Raw genomic sequence first — 25,251 nt, 5'->3', positions numbered from 1 at the left:
CCATGGTATTTACTTACTTCTGGGGGAATTCCCTCTCTATGAGGAAGAACCCAGCAGTGATGACCTTCCTATTAAAAAGTTTTGTGAAAATATTTACTGAGAGATAGCCCAACCATTTAGGATGGTTGTTTTGCCGTGTTCCTGATTATCTCAGTCAAAACCACTTTTTAATCTCATCACTGGCAGTGAGACTGTGGAGACAATCTCTACAAGAATCACCCCTTGATGCTGTTTTGTTCTTATTCCTATGCAAGTCTGTTCATCTCCACATGGAAGATTATGAGGCAGTGTTAATAACTGAATGCCTATGAGCATTCCATAGCTGGATCCTACTTATCTGCAGCAAATACCCAAGCAGTATCCATGGCTTGTATGTTAGCCAGGAATGCAGAGACAGATGAGTGGGTTTGTCACTAAATGAGATATTCCCCATTACTTCTGATTATTCATAAATCTAGTTTGGTAATTTTTTTGAAAGTGTTGTTTTGTCCAGAAACTGGAATCTGTAATCACTGTTTATGTACCAGTCATACTAAAAAGGATATATCCCCATATGAAGTATATACTTCTTAAGCTTGATTTTTCTCAGCTTGATTGAACTCAGTGCTCTTGAAATCAGTCTATCAGGCTTGATTCAAATTTCTCAGCTTTAGCAGCAACTATTTGGACCATTCACTCCAGTTACTTTCAGAGAGGAATGTAAATCACCTGCCAAGGATGCATTAAGCCTTCAGAACACAAATGATGAAGCAAAGCAATGAGTGTAATTTGGTCAGAAAACACAAGATTAATAAAATATGCATGGAAAGTTGAGTCATGTGCACTAATTAGAGATTTAAGGGAAGTGAAGAATAAATAGGTTCCTGAGACACTCTAAGAGGACAAATAACAATAGAGCAATGAATTGCTGCAATTCTTATTTTCCTTGCGCTGTCAGCCCACTCCAGTTCCCACATGAGGAAGCTATAGTTAGTCTTCACATGCACTGAACACCACGTGCTTACAAGTACATTGTTCTGTCATTCCTGTGGTCACCTACTCTCTCTTCTGGTAACTCATACCCATTCCTCAGTATCTGCAGCTATTTTTGTCACTACCAAACGTGTCTGAGGGACTACTGCTCCAGTCAGCTTATACAAACAAAGGCAAGAAAGAATCATGTTTTTCCTAAAACTGAAATGCAAAACATGTCACATTTTTAATGCACCTTTTGTCATAGTCACCACTTAACATATTACCCAAATCTTGGTTTACACCTGCAAAGACAAACAGGAAAAAGACACACGCATGATATTTGCCATCCTAAATCATAGGATCTCCATGGAATGCCAAAACACCAGCCAGGCCTCTTTAAGGGAGTGTGAACCAAATGAAGAGTTGGTGATAGAAGTTAATTAATTCAGGTAAAGGTGTAAAGATTAAAAATGTGTGTCTGACTTCATTCTTGCACATAATTGCAGATAATAAATACACATTTAAAAAACCCATTAAAATGTATTGTATTAAATCCACAAATTATGGGCAAACAAACTTTCCTACAAGTACATACTTCCCCCATGTAACCAAAAGACACACTCCATGTAGTACAGAATCTTGTACAAAATTGTGGGGCTATCAGAACATAGATGTGTTTTAGTCTTTCTTCCTGTGAGAGGTAACTAATTGTCAGCATTGACTAGAATTTTCCCTGATAGAATAAACTCAGGTTTTGTCAATGCTCTTTTTTCTTTTTAGTCCTTGTGTCTAATTTCTCCCCTAGGAATCTGTTCTAGGATTCAGACAAACATGTTTCAGATGTTTGTAAAGCATGCAGGATGAATCCAGAGCCTCCTTTTTGCAGTCACAAATGCCTTTCTGGACCAAGAGCCCATGGCAGAAGTGAGCTCACCTTTCCCTAAGCCTTTCCAAAAGGCACTCACAGGCCGTGCACACTGCTGAGCCCAATGCCACAGAGGCTTCCTAAGTGACTGCACCTAAGGGGTTGGTAAAATAAACCTATGGAAGACACAGGAGAATGCCAATAAGTCCTTCACTCCATCCCAGAGCTGGCATGTCAGGCCATTTGTCTTTCCACAGAGCCACTACACAAAAGCCCTCAGCCTTCAAGGAGGCTTCACCCCTTGTTCAGACATTCAGGGTACCACCCAAAGCATACGATAACCCCACATGATTTGCATAGCATTTTTTTCCTACATAGTTGGTTAAATTACAGAATTTTGCACAGAGAAATTGAATGAAGCTGTTAAAGTAGAAAATACACCTTTTTGTATAGCTTAAAAATACAGTTTTGAAATACCAAACACATGTACTTATTATTTTTCCTTAGTTATCATTCAACTAATAATAGTTGCTCTTATTGTTATATTTAACGCAGAAAAGTATGTCCTTAACAAACTGCAAGACTGTCTAATAAAACTGGATATCAAATTTCGGAAAAAAACAAAAAACATTTGCCATCATGCAATAGTGCCCAGCAATTAAGAGAGATAAGGACTCTAATTCATTATTTCATAGAACCATTGTGTAACTCCAGAGACATCGATGAGCACATAAAATTTGCACTAAGATAAGGATGACAAATACAAACATAAAAGGACTTGTGAACTGAAGTGAGAAACTGTGAAAATTAATTCTTCTTATGAGCACTGAAATGAAAATATGCCCCACTGGAACAGAAGCATTTGTTCTCAAACTAAGTGCTCTCTTGCAAGAGGATTTTAAAAATCTATGAATATTTAAGAGAAAGAAATCAACTCACCCTGATTTTCCTACATTTATAATGCATGACTAGTGTTAACATATTTTTGCCCATATGGAAAAAACAAGCAAATAGAAATGCTAGAGACATAGAGATACATGCTATTTCCTTTTTAAAAAGTAATATTCTTCCTCAGGTTAAAGAATAGGATACCCCAAGGCAATCTCTACGCTATTGATGCATAAAATCACAAAAGATGTACCTGTAAATCAACAAACATTTTATTTCCAAGGAAAAACAGTAACATCATTAGTTCAGGGAAATTCAGGGGTCATTTGAATTAAAGACCAAATACCAGCTGACTTCGGTGACAGGAGGAAATGGCTTTTGGGGTTAAACCATCAAGCTACATTGTGGTCTAGACTCAAAATTCAACTTTAGTTGTAAGCAGTATCAGTACCATTGTGTATTTAACTTGTTCTTTTCTTCACCTTATGTGTACTGATTACACATGACCAGATCCTGAATCCCTCAAGCCAAAGGAACACAGAATATGCTTTGGGTGTTCTTGGTGGGGTAAGACCGAAATCAGTTACTCAGCAGGTAAAGAAGTAGAAAATTTAATTGTAAATATTCTTTAATACCTTGTTAGAAATAGACGGTACTGTTCCTAAAAGTTATGAGTAGTGAGTTTTAAGATAGATGGAGTTACATAGAGTTTTGAGATATTAAAAGAGGGACTATCAGTGTGAAAGAACCCCAAAATAAGGAAAGAATGTGGAGCTCTGTGTGTGGGGAGGGTGGTTGTAAGGCAAGACAGTACCAGTTTAATTCCTTGTTAGGTCTATTGCATGGTGGTGGTTTTTTAGCATGATTAAACCCTTATTTAAGGCAGGGGAGGAAGAGTTTGGCAGTAGATCTTGCAGATAAAGAGAGCTGCTCTGCCCTGAGAAGTGGAGGAGGACCTGAAAGCAGTGGAAGAATACTGGGTTTGCTCTTCAGCAAAATAAAAAACCACAGCATGTGAGTAATCTGATCTTCAGTCATCAAAGTATGTATTCAAGTCATTCTCAGAATAATGATGGGATTACTCACAGGGGAAGGTTAAGTGCTTTTGCTGAACTCATATCTGGACAGAAGCCACAGTATTCTGTGCAGGTCTTTCTGGAGGTTTTCCTTGCAAACACTGGAACACCCACAGAATTGTAAGAAGCATGAAGACTCCTTTCTGCTTTCTAAGTAATTATCTCAGAGAAACTCCCTAAACTTAAGTTTACTGATTTTTGCTTGCTTCAAAGCATGTTAATCCTCATATAGGGTATTATTTTCTTTTAATACCAGGACCAAATTCTAGGACAGTGCAGTGAAGAATAAAATCATTTATAAGGGGATATAAACCATTATTCTGGTTTCAGAAGTCATTGAAAGTAATAAAACTGTGCAGATAAAATTGAAAAATGTGGCCAGTAATTTCTACAGCATATAGAATATCTACAGTAATATAGATATCTTTTGGGGTGGGTACATGGCAAAGATCAAGACGACTTGTTTTGATGAGACCATGCCATGAGAAAAGGGGCCTGAGAGAGGAAAATACTGATTTCCAACCAGGGAGGACTGAATTCACACAACCCAGGCAAGAGAGGGCTGTCTGAACCTCAGGACGCAGATGTTCCTGTGCTGCTCACTCAAACCAAGGGTGGTCAAGCAAAGGAGATGCAGATCCTCAGACAGGGAAGAAACCCCCAGCTCTAGAGATAGACTGAAAAAGAGGAAGTGGGAGAAAGCCATAAAAGAAGCAGGCAGAATGATGCATTCCTATCTATCAGTTTTCTGTGGTCCAGAGTCACAAGGCAGAACCACTGCACCAACAGTAAGTGTTGAAGCACACATGAGGTGTAGCAGCAGTGGGATGTTTTGACACTTTGACTAAAACTACTACTAGGAACTCTTCTATTGATCAGTGTCCTCCAGCTACCGTCTTTTAATTTCTATTACTCTAACTAGTTTTGTGTGATATAGTAAGGAAAAAATTAGTTACAGACAGCTATCTATGAGAAAAATGGTGAGTGGAAACCGTTTCTACCAAAAATTCATAACTAAATCCACTTCTGTGCAGAGAGCCTGAATAAGAGCTATATGCCATTTATTCTTTTCCACTAAGGATTATGAAGACCTTGCTGGAGGCATTTGGCAAAGTTGCTGGTCTAGTTCTTACAAGTTATGAAAAATCTGGTGCTTGATCTAAGCTGAAATAAGTGAGAATGGGTGCACTGAAATAATGCTCTGGAATGAATATGACTTTAAAAGGGAATCAGACAGTTTAGTTTTACCTAGACTAAAAGAGCAGAAGATCCAGTGATTTTTTTTTTCTAAACCCCTAATAAAAATACATTTGCCATTCAACAGAATGAATATACAAACTATTTGCACATTTTGCAAACTTAGTATTATTTTTTCAGTCAGAAGCTGTGCCACAGAATACTTTCCTTTTGTTAGCAATGGCACAATTTCTAGCAGAAAACTTGAAAGAAAAAGAATAAATTAGTTTAAAATTATTTATGTGACCTGATGCAATGATAAGGCTTCTCTCTTGAATTGTAACAGAGTTTACTGTGTTCTGAAGTCTCAAGCCTGTAACTGGCAGCTGCAACAGGAAGAGGCCAGGCAGGGCGCTTTGTTGTAGGTTTACAAATCTAACTGCAGAAAATGTGAAGCAAAGAATTGGCATATTTTTTTTTACATACATGTAATCAGGTAGGTTCCAACATTTAGAGTAATCATTCCAACCGGTCACAGCAAGTCAGTTTAAAGTCTGGGTAAGTTTGATAAGGGATCTAGAAATCCTATCAATTTTCTGCAGTAACTCAGTCCCTTTGAAAAGGTTTCATACAATTGCTCTATTGAAAAGAGAAGACAGAATACAAAGTAAAAGGCACAGATGTTATAGAACAGTCACATTTCTTGAATACAGAGATCATATAAATTAGATAGTGATTAAAATTGGGAACGGCCATTTTGCTGCTGCTTTATTTGTCAGTGCTGACTCTTTCTTGACCAAACATCTCTATCTTTTCTAATGCTGCACCACTATGTGCTGGAGGAGTCTTTTCTGAATAGCTTTTCTTGTTTCTTCCCATTTCTGTAGCTTCCACCAAAGTATTAGTCAATGGTTTTCCCAGTGTTTCTGGAAGCATTATGGTTAAGATTCCACTCAGAAGAGCCATGATTCCAACAAGCAACTGGAAGAAATAAACAGTAGCTGTAAAGGTAAATAAGTCTTTCAATCTAACCATAGTTTTGATCTTGCTTGAGAGTAAATCTAAAACAAAGCACAAGGAACTGTAAAGCAAAGATCGTAAGTCTTAAATGTTGCCTGTATAAAAGATCTACCTTTTTTGTTGCATAAATGAAAATATTATGCAGCAGAATTAATGAATGAGCAAGTGAAGTGTTTTGTTCACAAGGGATCAGTACAGTGCAAGCAGGAGTAATTCTGTTTGGGTAAACAACACATATTACCTTCATTCAGTATTTCAGTATCAGGAGTGTGTTTAAGAACTGATTCTAGGATTGCAAACATTTCTTTTTACAGGCATGTTCACAGAGCTACAATTTCCCTGTCACCTGTAATCTCCATTCATGCTCCAGCTCCTGTGTACCTGTACCTGTGTGCTTGTTCCTTCTCTACATAGCCAGATTGGAATTTCTCAATATGGCTCATTGGCCCAGAGCCACAGAAGTGCACATCTGTGCTCAGGAGAGCTCTTCAGCATCTGCTAGCTCTCAACAGGAATATTTTGCTAAACTCAGTTTCAAAGAACTGTCAGGAGTGCAGGCATCTACTGAAATTTGCACTGGGATCACATTTTGGATTTGTCCATGGTGTACTCAATTCCACAGCAACAGCAGAAGTGGTGCAAGGATCAGGATAATGTGGGGTCAGTAGAGAAACACTCACTTGTTCCAGGAATAGCTACTCTTTCCATTCACATTCCCTTCACACAGACATTTCTATGTCTTGTTCAATGACACCAATTCCTACTTTGCTCCTCTGAGTACAGAGCAGCATTAAACCCCTGACAGTCCTCCAACACCAGGTTATAAATGACCTAATTCTCTCCTGATAAAAAAGCTTTCACACAGAACATCATGCCTGGTCTCAGTGTTTTTCCATTCTCTGACTGTGAACTTTGATGCTATATTATCCTTATCTTGCCCTGCGCTGATTCTGAAGTCCTTTGCTTAATGCATTCTTTCCAAGGGTGAGGGAGAACATTTGGAATCACTGTGCCTATGTCTCTCACACAGAGCTTGAGACAAGAGCTGCCCAGCTACCATCTGCAGCTAAGCCAGACTTTAAGTCAGAAAGGTGCTTTAAAATCAGAATTCCCTACTGTAACCCTCCTATTTGCCTGCCCATGCACCATGCTGGTTTTGCTTCTCTTCCCTCCCAAAAAAAAAGAGGACAGTTTGTTTCGTGTATTCTTTTGAGAAGCAAAATGCACTGTTGCACTACCTCGTTTTTGCATTTGCAATAAATATAGAGCCAGACAAAAAAAAGAAAAATACTGTTAAATACTACAAACTACAGTGAAAATAAAAGTTACAGTCTTACCATGAAAGTTAAAAAAAAAAAATCCTGTCAGTAATAGGACTAGAGGAAATGTCACAAACTGAGTGAGATCCTTTTAGACATGTATGTGGCAGGAGTGATACTTAAAAATATATTCCAAAATATTAAAATCTCATCTCTGAGTGTCAAATTTCTTCTCTACTATTCAGACATGATTTTCTGCCATGGAAAGACAGGATAAATTGACACATGGCAGCTATTCCACAATATCCTCTTTTATATACACCCTTTAGTCTGTCAGAAGTTTATAACTGAGGATGTTGGGGTCTGTAAAGGATATTGAATCTTAGGGACACCCATAAATTTGGAATGTATGAGAACTGGGTCACTAGTGGTACTCAAAAGAACAAGCTTAAAGTAACACTGTGTGCTTTGAATATGTGTGTCTTTTCTCTTTTCATTATTCTTTTTAGACACTTGGCATTCTTCTCATGTTTTCCCTCCTCATGAACCTACCTCTCATTCCCCTGAGAACTCTCACTATTCTGTAAGTGTACACAGCACCATCTTTCCTGCCTTTTCATCTCAGCTCTCATAACTCTATTTCATCCCATGTTAGTTTCCTTTTTTATTCCCCTCTTATGTGAAAGCTGCTGCATGCTGAGTAATACAGTACATTTCCCTTCTCCCTGACCCTCAAACCCTTTTCCAGTATTTCCTACAACTGACAGAGTATGAAACAATTCAGTCACAGTGTATTAATTCAAGAACATCTACCTTTTCAAGGGCAGTAGCCACAGTTTTCAATTAAGGGACTCACATTTAGTAAAAGCAACTCTTCTGCAGTCTTGGCACATTTCTTCATAAGGCATCTGACATAATTTAACCCTTTGTTTGCTCACAACAAATGTATGCATTTTGTATGTATGTATTTACTATTTTAAATACACAATTCAGTATCAGAAAATGTTCTCCTGATAAGGTCAAATGCTTATGTGTAGATATAAAGTGTATTTATGTTATTGTACAAGGTATTTAAGCATGTTGAAGTTAATTTGACAGACATACATGGTTAAATGCATTGTGTTTTCAGGGTGTTAATTTGAAATCTGAATTTTTGCTTAGTCAAACTCTTAGAGTGTTCCCAACACTTCAGTACAACCAGCAGATACCATAGAAACCCTCAGAAAATATTCACCATAATTTTTCTTATGTCCTCTTCCATTTCTGGAGCAACATTTATAATTCTGCAGTGATCTATGACTAGGACTTGATATTTATATACTCCAGAACAAAAGATAATTCGAATTAAATATCCCTACAAAATAATACCTTTACTTCTGAGAACAAATTATTATTATTATAGTCTGCTATTTATATTTATATTCACATCTGATGGCTCTGAACCAATCTAAAATGTAATCTTATTGACAAAGTTCCTACTTCAACAAAAAAGGTTATATTTTGACATGAAAAACCAGTAGTATTTGACTGAGGGTTTGTATTCATTTATTGACACCAGTGTGGGCTTTTAAAATTTCTAATTTATGTTTTTTCTGAGAGAAAAATCAACTCTGCTAAAGAGCTATTGCAACATAACTCTTAACAGCTGAGAAACAGAAATAGGTTATAGAAGGAGCAGTTGTTTTACTGCACATTTTCTATGAAGTTGTCACATGAAAAACATACTTGGCAAGTTATTAAATGTATAGACTTATTGAAGATTTATAGCCACTCAAGATGCTTGCAGTACTCACAGGTGGCATAACTGTGCATGAGGCAGAGTGCCAAACAAAGAGCAGTAGTAACTGTTCAACACTGTGTGGTGTTTGCAATAGATCAGGGTGATGTGTATCAGTTTACTTACAAATGTAATCCATTTGATTTCACTTCCATTCCAAAACACTTACTTGACCTGAGGCTTGGCACGCTATGCTCCAACTCAAGGCAAGCCTATTTAATAAATTGACAAATGCTCTATAACAGGAGCTAATAATGGAAACATGTTCACTGTGAACACTACTACTCAACTCTACAAAAACTCTGGATAACTTTTGTACCATGAGAGATGTTCATAGCTGAAATAATTCCTGTGTTTTTACTGCCATTTGCACTGCTCTCCAAAATATCTGAGCACTCCCCCATCTGTGGTTTAACTGCAGCACTTCTGCACAGATAAATCTTATTTCAGACAGTAAAGGCAAAATGCTGACAAGAGGAAAAAAGATATGTTCTCCCATGACCACTCTGCTGTGCAAATGTTTCTTTGTCTTTTCTGTGATTGTATCTTGGTGGAGACATTGTTAAGAAAGAAAACACTTTTAGGAACTTGAAGAAATAAATTCATTTGTGGTCTCCTTCATCCTCTTAGTTTTCATCGAAAACAACCAAAAGTACTTAATTTAAATAATGAAATGAGCTCACAAGAATTCTCTGAAACAATCGATAATAAAAGTTGCCAAATCAAAGGGACACAGTGCCCTTGTTTAGGAAACTTCAGTATGGTGGATAAAATTTGACTAAGAATCCAGGTTAAAGACACTTTCACTTTCTGACATGTATAATCTACATATAACAGTGCTGGAGTCACAGTGAATTCTAAGGGGTTTTTGAAAGAATTAAAACTATTCTAAATCAATAATAAACATTTTTTTTACTTAAAGCTTTAATACAAATTTTGTAATTCCATCTGGTTTTACATATATAGGCATAATTTATCCTTCAGGAAAAAAAATGGACTGAATTGCTGCAGGATTTCTAAGCAGCAAACGCTTCATAGCAGAAATGCAATGAAGAAATGTGATTCATGTGTGAGCAGGAAACACATAAAATACTTTGTAGTAGTGGATCTACTACATAATGCCCAAAGTACACAAAGAAATGGTCCCACCTCTCTTTTCTGGGGCAACTGGTGGTAAAAAACAAAACCTAAGGGTAACCTGACTTGCTTGTCCAAGTCATCATGAAGCTAATCAATATACCATTTCTTTATCTTTTCCTATCTCATGAATTGTTTTGTTCAGTTGTGGTGAAAAACACAGACAGGTCAGGAGAACAAATACAGTAAGCACAACACCTTCTTGACATTTTTGGAGGCTGTTCCAAAGATGCAACATCCCAAAGAAACTGTGAAAAATGTTAAGGCATAATGTAAGAAAATCCAGCTACCTGTGGTTACTTCAGGAATGGAAGAACTATGCCTTTGAAAAAAAGTGAAACTAAATCAGGAGCATGGTCAAAAACTGCTGGGCCTGCAAAAAATTCTGGACTATGACACTTCCTAAATGATACATGGTAAGTGCAGAATATTTTTATCAATTTTATGCTAGGATTCAGAGCATAAATATTTTTATGTCTTCTGTCATAAAAACTTTTCTGACTATTTCAGTGATTCAAAGTCTTTCTTTTGCTTTAGCAGCATATTTTTAACAATATAAGACTACTAGTCTTTGGGACTTGAAAATTTCAAACTAGAATGGTTTATTCAATTTTCTTTTTGAAATAAATGTTCAGCTTTTGCTTCCTTTGTCACATGAAAAACATATTTAGTAAGTTACTAAAGAGAAAAAAAGTGACACAAATGCCTTTTCAAAAAACATTCACCATTGAAATAAATACCTACAAGTGGCATGAAAATCCAGACACTTCTCAGATAAACACAGAAAGGAGCAACCACACTTCCTACACGGCACATCATGCTTCCACTTCCAACAGCAAGTGATCTACACAGAAAAGAATTTGAGTAAGAATTCTGGAAGTTAAAGGAGACAATTAGAAATGCACAGACACTTAAAACATCAGTAAGATTTGTGTCTTGAAGCAATTATACTAAGAAGCTGTTGCTATGCCAGTGTAAATTTATATTGTAGTGAAATTCAGCTGCTTCTGAAATTAAGATTAAAAATATAATTATCATTCAGCACAGATAATGGGATGAATAACCAAGACTTATAAGAAAGGCATAAAAAATGTTTAAGAAAGTATTGAGTATTCTTCTAGTTCCCCAATGGAACCTATCAAGGCACATGGAATGCAATATAAAGGAAAAACTATGGTACAGCCAAACTCCAGACAGCTCTGAGGCAGCCGAGGAACTCATCCCATCCCAAGTCTTTCAGATCACCACCACTGATGCCAAGAGCTGCTGGATCTTGTGTAGAATAACAACTTAATTAATGAAAATTAATTAATTAATGAAAAATACATAACTAGCAAAAGTTCTTACCTTACTATTGTTGGGTACAGTTCTGCTGTGTAGAGATATATAAGGCCAAATGCCACACCTATGGAAAATTTTCCAGCCATATTTGCTAAGATAATTAGTATATTGAAATCCTATTGAAAGAGAGCACAAATAAATATATCACCAGAAAATTACACCCTTCCAAACATAATTTACATTCTTCAAAAGTTGTGACCCTTCTTTAAACAATAAGCAATACTCATTGCTTGCTTTTTAAAAATTGCTCAATGAATTACTAGTTTCCACATCACTTTCTACCAGTCCTGGTTCACTGAAGCCATGGGAGCGTTTTATGTGTGACTCCAGCAATGACATTGAAACTTGTACTGAAAATACAGAAATCTATCTTAGACTGGCAGCTGCAACTTAAAACCAGCTTTTAATTAATTATTCTATGATTTAGAAAGAGCAGCTGCATCTACTGACTTAAGAGCCTTTAAAATCAATTCCGGCTATAGGAACACTTCCAAGCATATGTGACTAACCTGAGGTATGAACATAATTAAAACACAGATCAGTGCACTTAAAATAAGGAATGGAATGAGTGTGTTTCTCCTTCCCAGTTTGTCCATCGCAACGCAAGCAATGATATAGCAAGGCAACTCCACAGCACCTGTCAGTATGAAATTATCTCAGTTTAAGTCATGATTGCACATATTCATCTCATAACTGTAACTTCCTCTTTATGGGGAATTTATCTGATCTGGGGGCTAGTAAACAAGTAATATCTAAAGATAACCAGTGTGTTGGGCTAGTTCATTTGGTTACAGAAAGTGTGACAGAAGGCAGAGAACAGCCTAAAATATGGAAGTGGGAGTGGAGAAGGACAAGGGAAACAGGTTTCACAGCACAAAGCAGCTCCAGTTCTCATTGGGGTGGAAAATTACAGAAAAGAGCAAGGCCACAGTTCTGTTTCTATGACACTGACACTTCTGTCTGAAAGCTCTACATTTGCTGCTCTTCTCCTTCAGGTATTTTCACATTAACAGCTCAAGTGTGCCCACAGGGAATATTGCTAGTGTCACACCGACACAGCTCTCAGGATTTGCCAGCTTCCACCTGGACAGGGAATGGAAGCCACAGGTGCCTCCCCCAGCATCAGCTCAAAATCATCTCAAAGTAAAAGGCAGGAAACCTCTGTCCACATCCAGTTTTCTGAGTAAGCCCCAATATTACAGAGTGCAATTCCAGCTTTCTCCCTTCTCCATAAAAAAAGAGGGCTTACAATATCCCACTCTTAATACAGATCATCCTCTCCTAATGTTCCTTTCCAGAGAAAAACTTATGCTGCTCTAAAGGTCCTGGCATTTGGCTAGACCTGTTTGCCCTGTGTAAACATGATTTGCCCCTAGACAAACAACACTGAGCCAAAGCCAGTTTGGACATGTTTTAAGCCAATTTGCTCAGGAGGAATGCTACTATGTCCAATATAAAACCAAGGATGAACATAAGATACAGCCCTGAACAGCCTGGATTCCTTTATTAAGTACATATAGCATGTCATACACCTGTAATATCAGGAAACAATATTTTGGAGTTGTGTTGGAAATAGCAGGTTGCAATTATTCAGTGTCTGTTAGTCTGCTAAAATGTTTTTAGAAGAGGTGGGTCCAGTGTACTCCACAATAGCAGTTTAGTTATCTGTGCAGTACCAACACCCCCTCTTCAACACATCAGTCTAACAATACACTGTAATACATGACTAAACAAACTGGAATAATGAGAGCCCCAGCCCTTCTGTGAGCCTGTGTACACCAGCAGTCACATTCACTTCACTGAGAGTACTCAGCTGCACAAAGCAAAGCACATGATTTAATTCTTCACTGGCTCAGCGCTGCAAGTCTGATCTAGAGTCTTCTGAAGTCAGTGGAATATTTTTACTGATGTTAACAAACTTTGGATCAGGCCTTGAATGCACTTGAGCTGCCTTTATAAACAACTTACATGCCAGAGAAAGATTACAGCCAGAATGATAAAATTAAAAGAGTATTACCACTTAATTAAAAATACACTTCTGAGAAAATGAAAATTACTCTTCCTTCTGACAATTATGACTATGTTTTCCACACAGACAAACTCAATGTATCATGACTGAAAGTGATAAAAGGAATATTTTTTCTCCCATTTTCTTGGTTTGTGCCTTTAACAGAGCTGTGTGAATTTTGTATTGCTTGTCTGCTTCCCCTGGTGTTTGTGCAGATCTGCTATAAGCTTACAAGGCAAAGAGAAGACAAGCCAGAATATGGTTTCACAGTCAGAAAGACAGACAGAAAAGAATTCTGTGCATCAACAAATTCTATTTTTTTTTTCTCAGATACAGTGAAATTTGAAGTGAATGATACTGTGTTAGTCAATTTTATGAAAAGTTAGCAAGAAACTTTTCAAACAAGATTCACAACTGAATGAACAAAGTAGAAAATTGGCTGTCAAATCTATAAACATTTTAAAATGTTTGTTCCAGTTCTGTCATTAACAGAGTAAGGTACAAGAATATTTACCTATGAGAAAGAGATTTAAATATTCATTGCCTCCTAGACTGACAGAACTGAGGGAGAAGACGTAGTACCCCAAGCTCCCAGTGAACCAGATCAGCCAGACTGTGATGGTCCTTCTTGCAATTTGCCAGTTACAAAACAGGTCTAAGATGTTGTGCTTCTTTGCCGAGGATGTAGCATCATCACCCATTCTGCCACTGGCTAGATCGTCTTGTTGGACAGAGCACAGTTCAGAAACTTTGCAGGGAGTGCTGACTTTATTCCATCTTGCCATTGTATCAATCACTTTTTGTGCATCTTCATATCTTTCCGCTGACAGCAGCCAAAAAGGTGTTTCTGGGAGCATCCAGCAGCACAAGACAAAGGGAAGAGTTGCTATGGATAGAAATATCTGATAGACCCACCAGGTCCGAACCAAAAATCCCACGAGTGCCACAATCATAATTCCCATAGCAAAAAAAGCATGGACATGCATAGAAGCCCAAGTTCGTGCTTTAATGCCAACAAATTCAGTCACATAAACAAAAGCCACAACCAGATAGCCACTTGAAACCTGGGAGGGTGGGAGAGAGAAAAGAAAAAAAAAAAAAAACCAGAGTCAGGTTTGTTTCTACTCTCCCTGTGCACCAGCAGTAAAAGCAAACAGCTAACAATGTTCTACATCTGTGTATGCTTAATTGTCACCGCGCTGGCCTGTCTCACACTGACAGAAAAAAAGGCAACCATGAAAATGAGTCAGCTGGAGAAAAATTCACTCAAACCTTCCGACTGCGTGGACACTATTTAAAAATGTGAAGTGAATTAGGATGCTTCTCTGTAGTGGGGGACAGCCAGCAAGAGACACCTGTGAAGAAACTTAATTTGCTGATGTCATTAAGCCCTTCTCCTCCAAAAATCAGGTCCCTTAATGACATCACAAACTGGACGCTTGGGAAAGAGAGGTCCCCTGAAGTAATTGTCACTTCTGAAAATCTTGATCTCAGCTTTTAAGCAGACCATTAATACCCTGTATGTCAGAAAACTGCACATTTACAAACAATTACCTTCCACAGCCTTGTAAAATATCTCATTAAATCAAAATTTTTGCAATATTGGAAGAGAATCTCATATATATACACAATTACAGGTTCTCATATGGCATCAAGTGAATGCAATTACTGCATAATAGTATTTCTTCATTGAATATATATATATTATTGAATATATATATATATATATATATATATATATATATTTCAATTTCTCAAATATCTCAAAATCAAATTCCTGGTGTCTTAAAACATTGCAAAACACAGCTAGACAATACAGACTAGAAAATATTTCAGTATATTGTTTTGATTAATCGATTTTCCCATTAACAATATTCCACTTAATAGTCTCCGATTCTGAACCCACTGATAGGAAAGCTGCACTGACCGCAGTGGCACAGGGCTAGGGTTTAGGATTGCACCTTGCAAATCAGTCCCAGTGGCCAGATAAAACCTACAGCATCAGCCTGGTCAGAGCCTTTTGCTTTTCTAAACTACCACAGGACCTGGCATCAACAGCCAAAGGAGTCAGCAGAGGGACTCCTGTAGATCTCACTGTTCAAGGCTGAATGGTGCAGTTTTTCCTGCTAGGAAGTTCAGGCAAAGGGAGCTCCAGGTACAAGGTCCTGTCTTGACTAATGCACTGTCAGCAGAACAAAATAAATTATGGGAATATTTTAAAATATCATATCCAATAAGTTAGATGATTTTTTTGTGATGGCATTCTAATTTCTTTATGCCTTATGTAGTGAAAAGCTCAAGAATACACTTTGAGCTGTAAAATAGTTATTTAAAATTGGTTATTGTGTATAAATATTGAATAAGTGTCAGATATTGGATGTATACCACACACACGTAAAATCGTGGGTGTGGGTCTGCATAAACACATATACTGAAATACCCTTTAGTACAGTATAAAACATCTAGGTGTTAAACATATCTGCCTATGTATTTAGTATTCCAGATACAGCTTAAAAGACCAAAGGACCAAAGAGATGCATGGAAGAGAAAATGTGCATCTCTGCTCCATCACTCAAAATGGTAGAGATAAAAATAATACTTATTACAGATTTGCTAGTTTATGAAAAAATATATTCCATTTCTAACAATAAGGAGAAATGCAACAGCAGCTGCAATGCAGAATCCAGAGTTTGCTGCTCACACTTGGTATTTAATTACCAGTCCAGCAGAGGTTGGGATGGAGGAAGTACCAAACACTGCTTCATACGGACGCTTTCTATTAATTCAAAGAGGAAAACTGCTGTGGTCCAAGAACATTCAGACTCTCCCTGCTCTGCTGAAATAAGTGCAACAGACGGGGCTTTAGAATAATGAAGTAAGAGGGATTATAATAACAAAAGGGAGGTTTTCCTGAGAAGGGGTAAGAAATGACATGGAAAAGGGCCAAGGGTGAACATCCTTTCTTACCATAGCGAGGAGAAAGCGCACAATCACAAAACTGTAGTAGTCAAACGTGAAGGCCACTGCGATGCCAAATACAAACTGACCAGCACTTGTGAACCATATAACACGCTGCCTTCCCAGTCTGCAAATCACAGCAGTAGTAAAATCATCAATAGCCACAAACATTCTATTAAAATACACCTGTAGCTTCAGAGAGCCTAGAGGAAAGTTAATAACTCACTACAGAAATTCTGATTTAGTTACCTGTATTAATTTGTCAGTAATTCCAGCTTCCAAGAAAAAGGATGAATGGAACTTCCCTTCCACAATTCCTTGGCTGGAAGCAATGTGCAGTGAGCATTACATATGTTCACGTCCTTTTTTAACTTCTACATAACTGATTGGTAATTTTACTCTTATTTATAAGGACATAAATCAGTTTTTCAGCTATTTTATATTAAGTAGCATCATGTTAATAATTTCTTACAAAAGTTGGCTGTGATAACACACGCCACCTTTTGTCAAAGTAACAACCAATTTTGATAGTAACAGAAGGTTTCTGTAACATACCTTTGTCCAGTTTTTTAAAATTGAATTCTCTAATAAATGACAATCACACAATTCCCCATAATTTTCTGATTTGTGACAGCACATATGCATGCATATAAAAACACAGAAATCCAGGAAGAAAGTAAACTAATGGCAAAAAAAATCATGTCAAACTCTAGCTGCAGCAGTACATATACAAGACTCCGTTGGGAATTCACTACATTCTATCTACAAATGCTCTGTAACACAAACTGCATGGAGTTATTTTTCTTCCCCAATAATAATATCTTGGCCTCGTATTACCTCCTCCATTGCAAACAGCTTTTCACAAATGGGGATATTACTTTTAGACAGAGAGTTGGAGGAGTTTTGGACTGTTTTTTTTATGTGAGTATGTCGTACTCCAGTAAAATTCCTCCTGTTTTTTCCCCAGCCTTGACCTGAAGTCATGATTTGGTCTTTGATCCCTGCCAGGAAAGATCCCAATAAGTCTTAGCTATCAGAGCTCTTCTGTTGGGAAATCTGTTAATTGGTGATGGGAGGGATACACAAGCTTATTTCCCAAGAGCCAGGATGTGTCAGAAAACAATAACTTGCAGCTGTAAATTCTGCAGCTGTAAATCTGCAACTCAGAATGTGTGTATTATCTTAACTGGTTGTCCATGGGTAGAATTAATGGAAATGAGAACAATACAATCCTAAACTTATAAATCATGTCCAAGTATTAATTAATAAAGTTATGAATTATTTAAAGGGACTCAAAACAGATGTTGGCATTATATTCTGGTTTTGAATTAAATACAATTTTACAAAGCCTGGGATTGGGAGGCAGATTGATTCCATGTGTTCCAAAAGCCGAATTAAAAAGTTCATCATTGCTTTTGCATTCCCATGTTGTGACTGTCATACTGCACTGTTTTGCTAATGAAGGAAAATCAGAAAACAACACTCCTGATCTCCTTGTTCTGCTTACAGTCTTAGATGTGGGAGGAAATGTCACTCCACTCAGCAGAACTGTCAGTCAACAAGCTCTTTTATAGAAAGACATTAACTCTAAACCAGCCTTCAAAGCAAAGCACAGGTACAGAAAGTGCCCAAGACTAAGCTAAGTTCAACATAATTTGGATAATGGATTCTCATATGGACAGACAGGCATGGCTGCTCTCCGAGGCAGGAATATGCCTGGTCACGTTGAGAGAGAAAACCAACTGAGGCAGGAGACCACAGATGTGCACCCTGAGGCTCACTGTTGCTTCTGAGTCCAGCTCTGATGCTGGATTTCAGTGCATGGTCTGAGATAACACCCAGGGAGGAACTGTTGGACAGGAATGGGCCTTGGAACTAAGCAAGAGACTGCTCGGCTCAAGTCCCTCCAGGACTGGTGCTCCTCCTGCTCAAACAGAACTTTGTACATGCTGGTAAACAAGTGAAGCTACAGCACAGCTCACCCACACCCATTTTTCCTCTTATGTTCACAAGCTTTCAAGAGACTGAAGTTTAAGCGAATTTTTCAGGGAAAACCTACAAGTGGACAGCAAGGAAAAATAGTGCATGGGTGTTTATTTTATGAAGTGGGGTTTGATTAAACCTTCAAAGCCTTTGCATCAGCTCCATTGAACTGTACTTATGACAGAGGTTAGGAAAGGTGACTTTCAAATACATGATATTTAACCTTCTAGTAGTCCTTCAGCTGTTTGTCATATTACAAAAAAATAAAGAAATCTGCATTTCCACGAGGGACCTTTTCTCATGAAAAATGAGGTGAAAATCTCCTCCCAGGTTTTACAATTTCTATAACAATGAGCTATTGCTATTTCTGTCAAAATAAGTAAGTAAACAAACAAACAAACAAATAAAATTCTAAAGGCAAATACTAGCTGCACAGGGCAATTTCAGGGATCAAGGCCTAGAACAATGGATGAGAAAGTATGAAAAAGTTTTAAAAGTAAATTACTTGAGAATACATTTTAAAATTAGGACTTGTTATAGGAAAAAGAAACCAAGTTAAACAGATCTGTGAATAAAGCAATAGCCAAACCTCCTGGATCTTGCATAGGTAGTTATGAATATGCAATGAATAGAAACAACAAAAACAGTAGATACACATGAAGTTACTATGGTCTGAAGCTACAATTTTCAGAGGATGGCACTTTACCTGTCAGCAATGTCACCAAAAATCACGGCTCCAATCAAGACTCCAAGCATGAACGTAGGCTGGATTAATTTTGCAAGCCATTCTCGGTCACAGACCAGATCCCACTGTGTAACAACTGTGCTCTTCCACTTTGTATCATCATAGAGAAATCCATCAGAACAAGGAAATACAGACTTGTTGCCTTCGTATTCGTATGCCAGGTCCAAAGTGACTTCTCGTTTGGACCTGCTGCACTGATCAAGTTCCCAAATTTCTCCGTTTTCCAGCTGGACTACAATGTAGTTTTCTGTTGATGTCCATAGTGTCCAGATGTCCTCTATACTTGATGCAGAGGAGTTGTGGAAAAGAACACTACTCACATTTCCAGGGAACCCACATACAAAGTTAGGAGTAACAGCCATGAACACAGATGCTAAGTAATGGATACCACATGACATAGCTTGAAAGACAGATGCAAAATAAACACATGCTTGAAATCTGTAAAGGGAAAGAAAACATTTTACTGAAGAAAAGCCCTCTATACATGAAAAAAATATTCAGCACAATTGTTTGGGTAGATCAGTAAATGGAGATACCATTAGCGTGTCTAGTGTTTTGTTGTGTGGTGCTGCTTCAATGTTAGCTAAGCTCTTCAAGAGACCAAAGATGAGAAAAAGATCCCCAGTTTTGAATCTATTGTTAAGAAATGAGTGCTGCTCTTAGTCATGTGTTCGATCATAAGAGAAGACAATTTAAAATGAAACAGTTCTGACCTTAAGCACTTAGTTTGAAGCAGCCTTCCACCCTCCAATTCTCTGCAGCACATCCCCTTAAAAGAAGGCCTTAGATTACTTGAATGGTTAGAAAAAACAAAATGTTGCAACTTCAGGTTCTTAGGGATAGAGATGTGTGCATCAAATAAAACAAACCAAACACATTACGACCCTCATTCCACCCAATAGTATCTCTATAGCTGAATTCCATCTATTTTCCATCTCTCTTTATTGCAGCCAAAAGACAAAGAGAGAATACATGTAGACACATGTGGAAGGTAGAATCTGAACAATGTGAAATGTTTTGTAGCAAAACAGAGCTCTGAACTGGGTTGGGTTTTGGCTCAAAGACAGTGTGCAGTTATCCATTAAAGATTGTATCATAAAGCAAACCTAGTAAAAGAATGTTTTATGCCTAGCCGGAATTTGGGCATTTTAACAGCTTTTAAAGCTTGCTTGAGATGCAAGTAAATCTTAGTAAAAAAATTGCACATGTGTTCAGAATTTCAAAAGACTTGCATTGAACTCTAGTGTCACTGTATGCAAATTCTAGACAGTTTCTGATAATTTAAGCATAAGGAGTTGTTTTCTCAATTAAATGTTAAAATTATGCATCTAATTAATACAACATCTGTTCAGAAAAAAACAAAAAAGCTTTTGTTCTCCTCCTTTTTTTATTTCCTGAAGGCCAATGAATTGAAATAATTTGAAGTGTTCAGTGAGCTTCTATACATACATTCTTACTGCAGGATGCAGCAGGCCTTGGCAGCATGAAACAAAAAGCAGATTTTTTTTTTTTTTAACATGATCAGAGGCAATCTCGGCTGAAGTTATAGGAAATAATGTCTAAAACCAAATGCCTTGAAATGTCTTTTGGGATAAGTCAGAGCAGTTCCAATCTCTGTAAAAAATGCAGACTCTACATACTCCTTCTCCAAAATTTACCTAATCTAGCCATGAATTCCCATGATACAGATCTCAACAGTACATGCCCCAGGACTTTTAAATCTATCATCAAAATTTCTAAATAATTTTGAAACTATCTATAAGCAAAGTATTGAAGCAGAATTTACTGGCTACATTGTCTTAATACCCAATTAATCTTTCCAATAAAATAGTTCTCTTGTAAAGCACACTTCCATTCACCATCCTCATTCTCCTCTGCCTTTTATCTTGATTCTTATTTCTTTCCTTGGTAAATGCAAACCCAGTGGCCTATCCTGTCCTTCCAATGGCATTTGACATTGCTGTTGTTCTGCTGCAGTGCTTTTTATCCCCCTTTCTCTTGACTAACAGCTCTATTGACTTTTCTACAGCACTCTGAGGAGTGAGCTGAATTGCTAAAGCCACCGCGGCAGCTAAAAATCTGGCTCCACTTCCCTCTGGAGGATACTGCAAGGCAATCCTCACAAAGGTACTGTGCTGCTCCTTCCCAAAGAAAACCGAAAGATATGGTCAGGAGAAACTGAACATAACCACAGCAACCCTTCAAGTCTATCAACTCTCTCAAGAGAACAGCTTCTTGGGGATTAAGCAGCTAGCCATAGATCAAAGCAGGGCTGAAACAGCTCTGAAAGGTGTTTGAGCTATCTTGGACCATAAAAAAGAGCAAAGGTTATTTTGAAATGTAACCCTTGGGACCCTATTGATGCAGACAAATATGGTCAATTATGTTTTTTAGTTCCTCTTCTCCAGTTTCATTTTTAACTGTTCCCATCAAAAGACACAAACTCATTTTAAAAATAGCAGAGCGCGACCAAATTCAACAACCTGGGCTACTGTTGCAGTATGCAGAAGGCTAGAAAGAGAGAATAGTAAATTAAACCCCTAGGAGCTGTCACTAACATCTACTAGCGAGTAAAAAGTGGCATACTTAGAATCAGAGTCCCCAGTATTTGCAATATCTGCATTATGCATTAGAAAATTGCAGTGTCAAATAATCCACTTGGTATTTCTGAGAGAGAGGGAGAATGAAATAATTTCAAATATCAGGATCATCATTTATCTTCATCTCAGTAAGAGTGAGTAGGAAAAATATATTTATGCCTTTTTTTGTCAGAGAGGCTTAAGGGAGATAACAACTTTTAAGGATAGAGTCTGAGAAGATGGCATGAAACAATGCACTACACAAATTTTTACAAATTCAAAGCCCAACAGTATCACCAGGGCTATGAGCAGGTCTAGTTAATCTCTGCTCTCACTACTCACTTGAGAGTTTTATCTTATCTCTTCCTGAACATTTCTTGTGATCATACTTATATTACCATTTTGACAGACTGCTCAACTGTCAAATCTTTCTGTGGGAAAGTTTCTCATTAAATCTAATTTCTAAGTCCCCTTTTCAAATATAAGACTATTATTAGCTTATAAAACACCCTGGTACAATCTTGAATAGATCTTCCTTTTCTTTTATCACTTCATTGTACAGAATTCTCAGTTCTCCTCCTCCTCTTCCTCCCAACAACCTTGGGAGGAAGAGGAGGAGGAGAACTGAGAACCTTGTTACTGCCAACAACCATACAAACTACAGTCTGTACCCTTTCCTCTTCTTTGTGTCCCTTCTTTCTTTCCACCTCTGTAAATAGCAATAAAGGATTCATTTTAAAGAAATACCTGTCATACAATGTTTCACCCGTCTTTCAGGGGTTTAACTTACAATTAGATATAGCTTATTCTTGTAAAAACATCCTTCCATTTCCAATGTTACAAAAATCTTAGTCAGTTTCAACAAAGAAATCCACTCTGTAGCCCCATTATTTTTCTTACCTAATTTGCAGCATCAATGTTAAGCAAACACAAGAAGTCAGAATGCCAGATATACATTAACAGACATAATTTATGCTGAATATGACTTCATTTAAGAATGGGAAATTGGGTTTTTACAGCAAAATGACCATGTTGATCAGAATTTAGCAGGCAGGATTGCACTGCAGTTTTTAACCTCTACCTGCTCAATAAAAGAGCCAAGGAGCAGGCAGGGGGAGCTGAGATAGGGAGGAATAAGGCCTGATGTAAAGTTAGAAAAGCATTTGGAAGCACCAGGTCTGAAGGCACTCTGCACCACACTAACACACTGCTTCCCTGCCTGCAAAAACTATTTACTGCTCTCTCCAGTAAAATTCCACACTGGGCTGGCTAAGCCTCTCTCTGTATATACTCTGTGTGTGCATATTTTTGTACATACAAAACACAGAAAAGCTACCCTGAAAGTCCTGTTTTGCTGTGAAAGAAACCCACTGGTGTTCTAACAGCATTCCCACCGGTCCTAGATTGAAAAGCCCAACCTTACAAGCTTCTGCCAACCTCCTGTGGGTAGGAAGAGCTTTTCTTCCAGAAAGACCAGTGGTGTAAATGCCAGGAAATTCCTTAACCTGTATAGTTCCCAAAGAGGAATGAATCCAACCATTAGGGACAACATAGGGAAAGAATGAAAAGTGTGTAGGGATGTAGGAAGATAAGTATGTAGGGATGGGAGGAGATGGGAGAGTACTACAGGTTCATGGAATTTTGCCTTCCACAACAGCTGGAGACTGAAAAGGGACAAGGGCACAGGTCCAGCCTCAGTGCAGACAGAGGACCAGAGACTGGGGTGGCAGAGAGTGCTGAGCGAGGAGGGGCACAGAGCTGCTGCCTCCTCTGTTGCCACCTGGGACGCCTCCCTTTGAACCCCTGGGTCCATGAGCTGTATCCCAGACCCCGTGCTGTGGCCATGTGGGTGCCCTGCCCCTGTGTCAGAGCCCTGGGACAGGTCCCTGGCCCGTGCTCATGCCACAGCCAGCGGTCCCCGGCCTTTGCGGGAGCCCGGAGCAGCTCTCGGGACGCTGTGCGGGGCCAGGAGGTCACAGCACAACACACACAGGTCATGCACTTCTCTGGCTCTGAGGCACAGGGTAAAGTCTAGGCTGTCCCTGCTCCCCACTGTAAATTACTAACTTCTTCCCCAATTCTTCATTTAAGAACACCAAACCGGTAAGAAAGTCCTTTATTACTGAGCTTAAAGCTCTCTGCTGCAGACAAATGTATACTACAATGCCTTTATTAACCACATCAAACTCAATGTTTAAAGTTAATTTTCCCTGAGTAAAGAAATACTGTTGCTCATGCATCGAAATGGTAAGAAAACACCACTGCAGGAGCAAAAAACACTACTGAAATTCACCAAAAGAAAACAAATTCTGTCATTTATTTTCCAGGACTGATCTCAAAAAGGGCAGATTTTGGCAATAGGATTTCAGATGCCAGTCATCTTCACATACACACAACAGATCATAGAACATCTATTGTTGCAAATGGTCTAATGTATTTTACAGATATGTTTTCCTTTTAAAACCCCACTTTTTGCCATTTTAAATAAAGTTCTGTGAACATGATGACTGTCCTAAAAGGTATGATAATTTCTCTCAGTGTTTTTCCATCTCTTCAGTGACTTGCCATGGGAGATAATTATTTGGCAAGTACATTTTGTCACTCTTGCCAGGAGTGTCAAATATAGAAATCAAGAAGACTTTATAGGTTCCTGCTCCAGTATAGAGATGCTTAATGAATGCCAGAAGTCAAATGAGCCTAAAATTGTCTTCACAAAAGCAAGACACAACATGAAAACATTCCAGTCCCTCTTAAAATATTTGTGATATTTCTCCACAGTCTTTTTTTAATCTCACTTTGCAGCTTATAGTAAAAAAGAGATTTTTGCATTTTCTATTTCCTCTGCACAAGCTCAAAGATCAGAAGAAAAGCAACTGGTAATAGCATGTCAGTACCTGAATATGAAAAATACTGTTCCATAAAGACAATAAACTAGATCTCAGACCACTGTTGCTCTGGCTGCAATCTCACAGCCCAACATCTCTGTGGCACTCTCACTGCAAGATATTTTCTCCCTTTTCTTCTGCCACTGTTTATTCCCCCCTTGAGACACAGTGCACTCTAGTCTCAGCTGTGGTGGTATTTCTTTTGTGGACTATCTGTGAACTTTGTCTGGCAAACTGATCTGACTTGAATAAAAAAGTCAAAATATATATTAAATTTTTTTTAAATGAAACACAAAACCAATAAGCTAGACTAGCTGTTCAGTCTAATTTATATTACATCCATGCAAATTATCCATACCAGTCTATTTGGAAAGTTGTCCATCTCTCAGACAAAAAATAACTGAAGTGCACACTGCCACATATATGTTAGAGAATAAATCCTCAGCCTCAGAGTACTTTTAGCATTGTCAGTTATTGCAGTGTATGGCAGGAACAAGACTTGCTTTTGGACACTAATTTTATGTTAAATAAAATATGATTCTGATTTCCTTGTCTGTCCATCAAAAAGAGAAGAGGGCAAATTACCAGATACTCATCAAA

The 25,251-nt window shown here is 37.9% G+C and overlaps 1 protein-coding gene across 1 annotated transcript in view; it reads right to left on the bottom strand.

The window, feature by feature from the left end:
* Positions 1 to 2,957: 2,957 nt before the first annotated feature.
* Positions 2,958 to 25,251, bottom strand: part of SLC22A16 (solute carrier family 22 member 16) — a 33,793-nt gene continuing 11,499 nt past the window's right edge. Inside the window, exons 2-9 of the mRNA XM_059842302.1 lie at positions 19,901 to 19,956; positions 19,149 to 19,625; positions 16,469 to 16,586; positions 14,016 to 14,565; positions 12,003 to 12,130; positions 11,500 to 11,609; positions 10,897 to 10,996; positions 2,958 to 5,940 (exon numbers count right to left, since the gene is read on the bottom strand). Of these exons, the coding sequence (XP_059698285.1) occupies positions 5,728 to 5,940; positions 10,897 to 10,996; positions 11,500 to 11,609; positions 12,003 to 12,130; positions 14,016 to 14,565; positions 16,469 to 16,586; positions 19,149 to 19,625; positions 19,901 to 19,953 (1,749 nt within the window). The 5' untranslated portion in view covers positions 19,954 to 19,956 and the 3' untranslated portion in view covers positions 2,958 to 5,727. The remainder of the gene's footprint in view (positions 5,941 to 10,896; positions 10,997 to 11,499; positions 11,610 to 12,002; positions 12,131 to 14,015; positions 14,566 to 16,468; positions 16,587 to 19,148; positions 19,626 to 19,900; positions 19,957 to 25,251) is intronic.

This window comes from Haemorhous mexicanus, chromosome 3 (assembly GCF_027477595.1).
Source record: "Haemorhous mexicanus isolate bHaeMex1 chromosome 3, bHaeMex1.pri, whole genome shotgun sequence".
In the NCBI taxonomy this organism is placed as follows: Eukaryota; Metazoa; Chordata; class Aves; order Passeriformes; family Fringillidae; genus Haemorhous; species Haemorhous mexicanus.
Note: the sequence above shows the minus strand (reverse complement) of the source record. Positions and strands in the feature narration are given on the sequence as shown.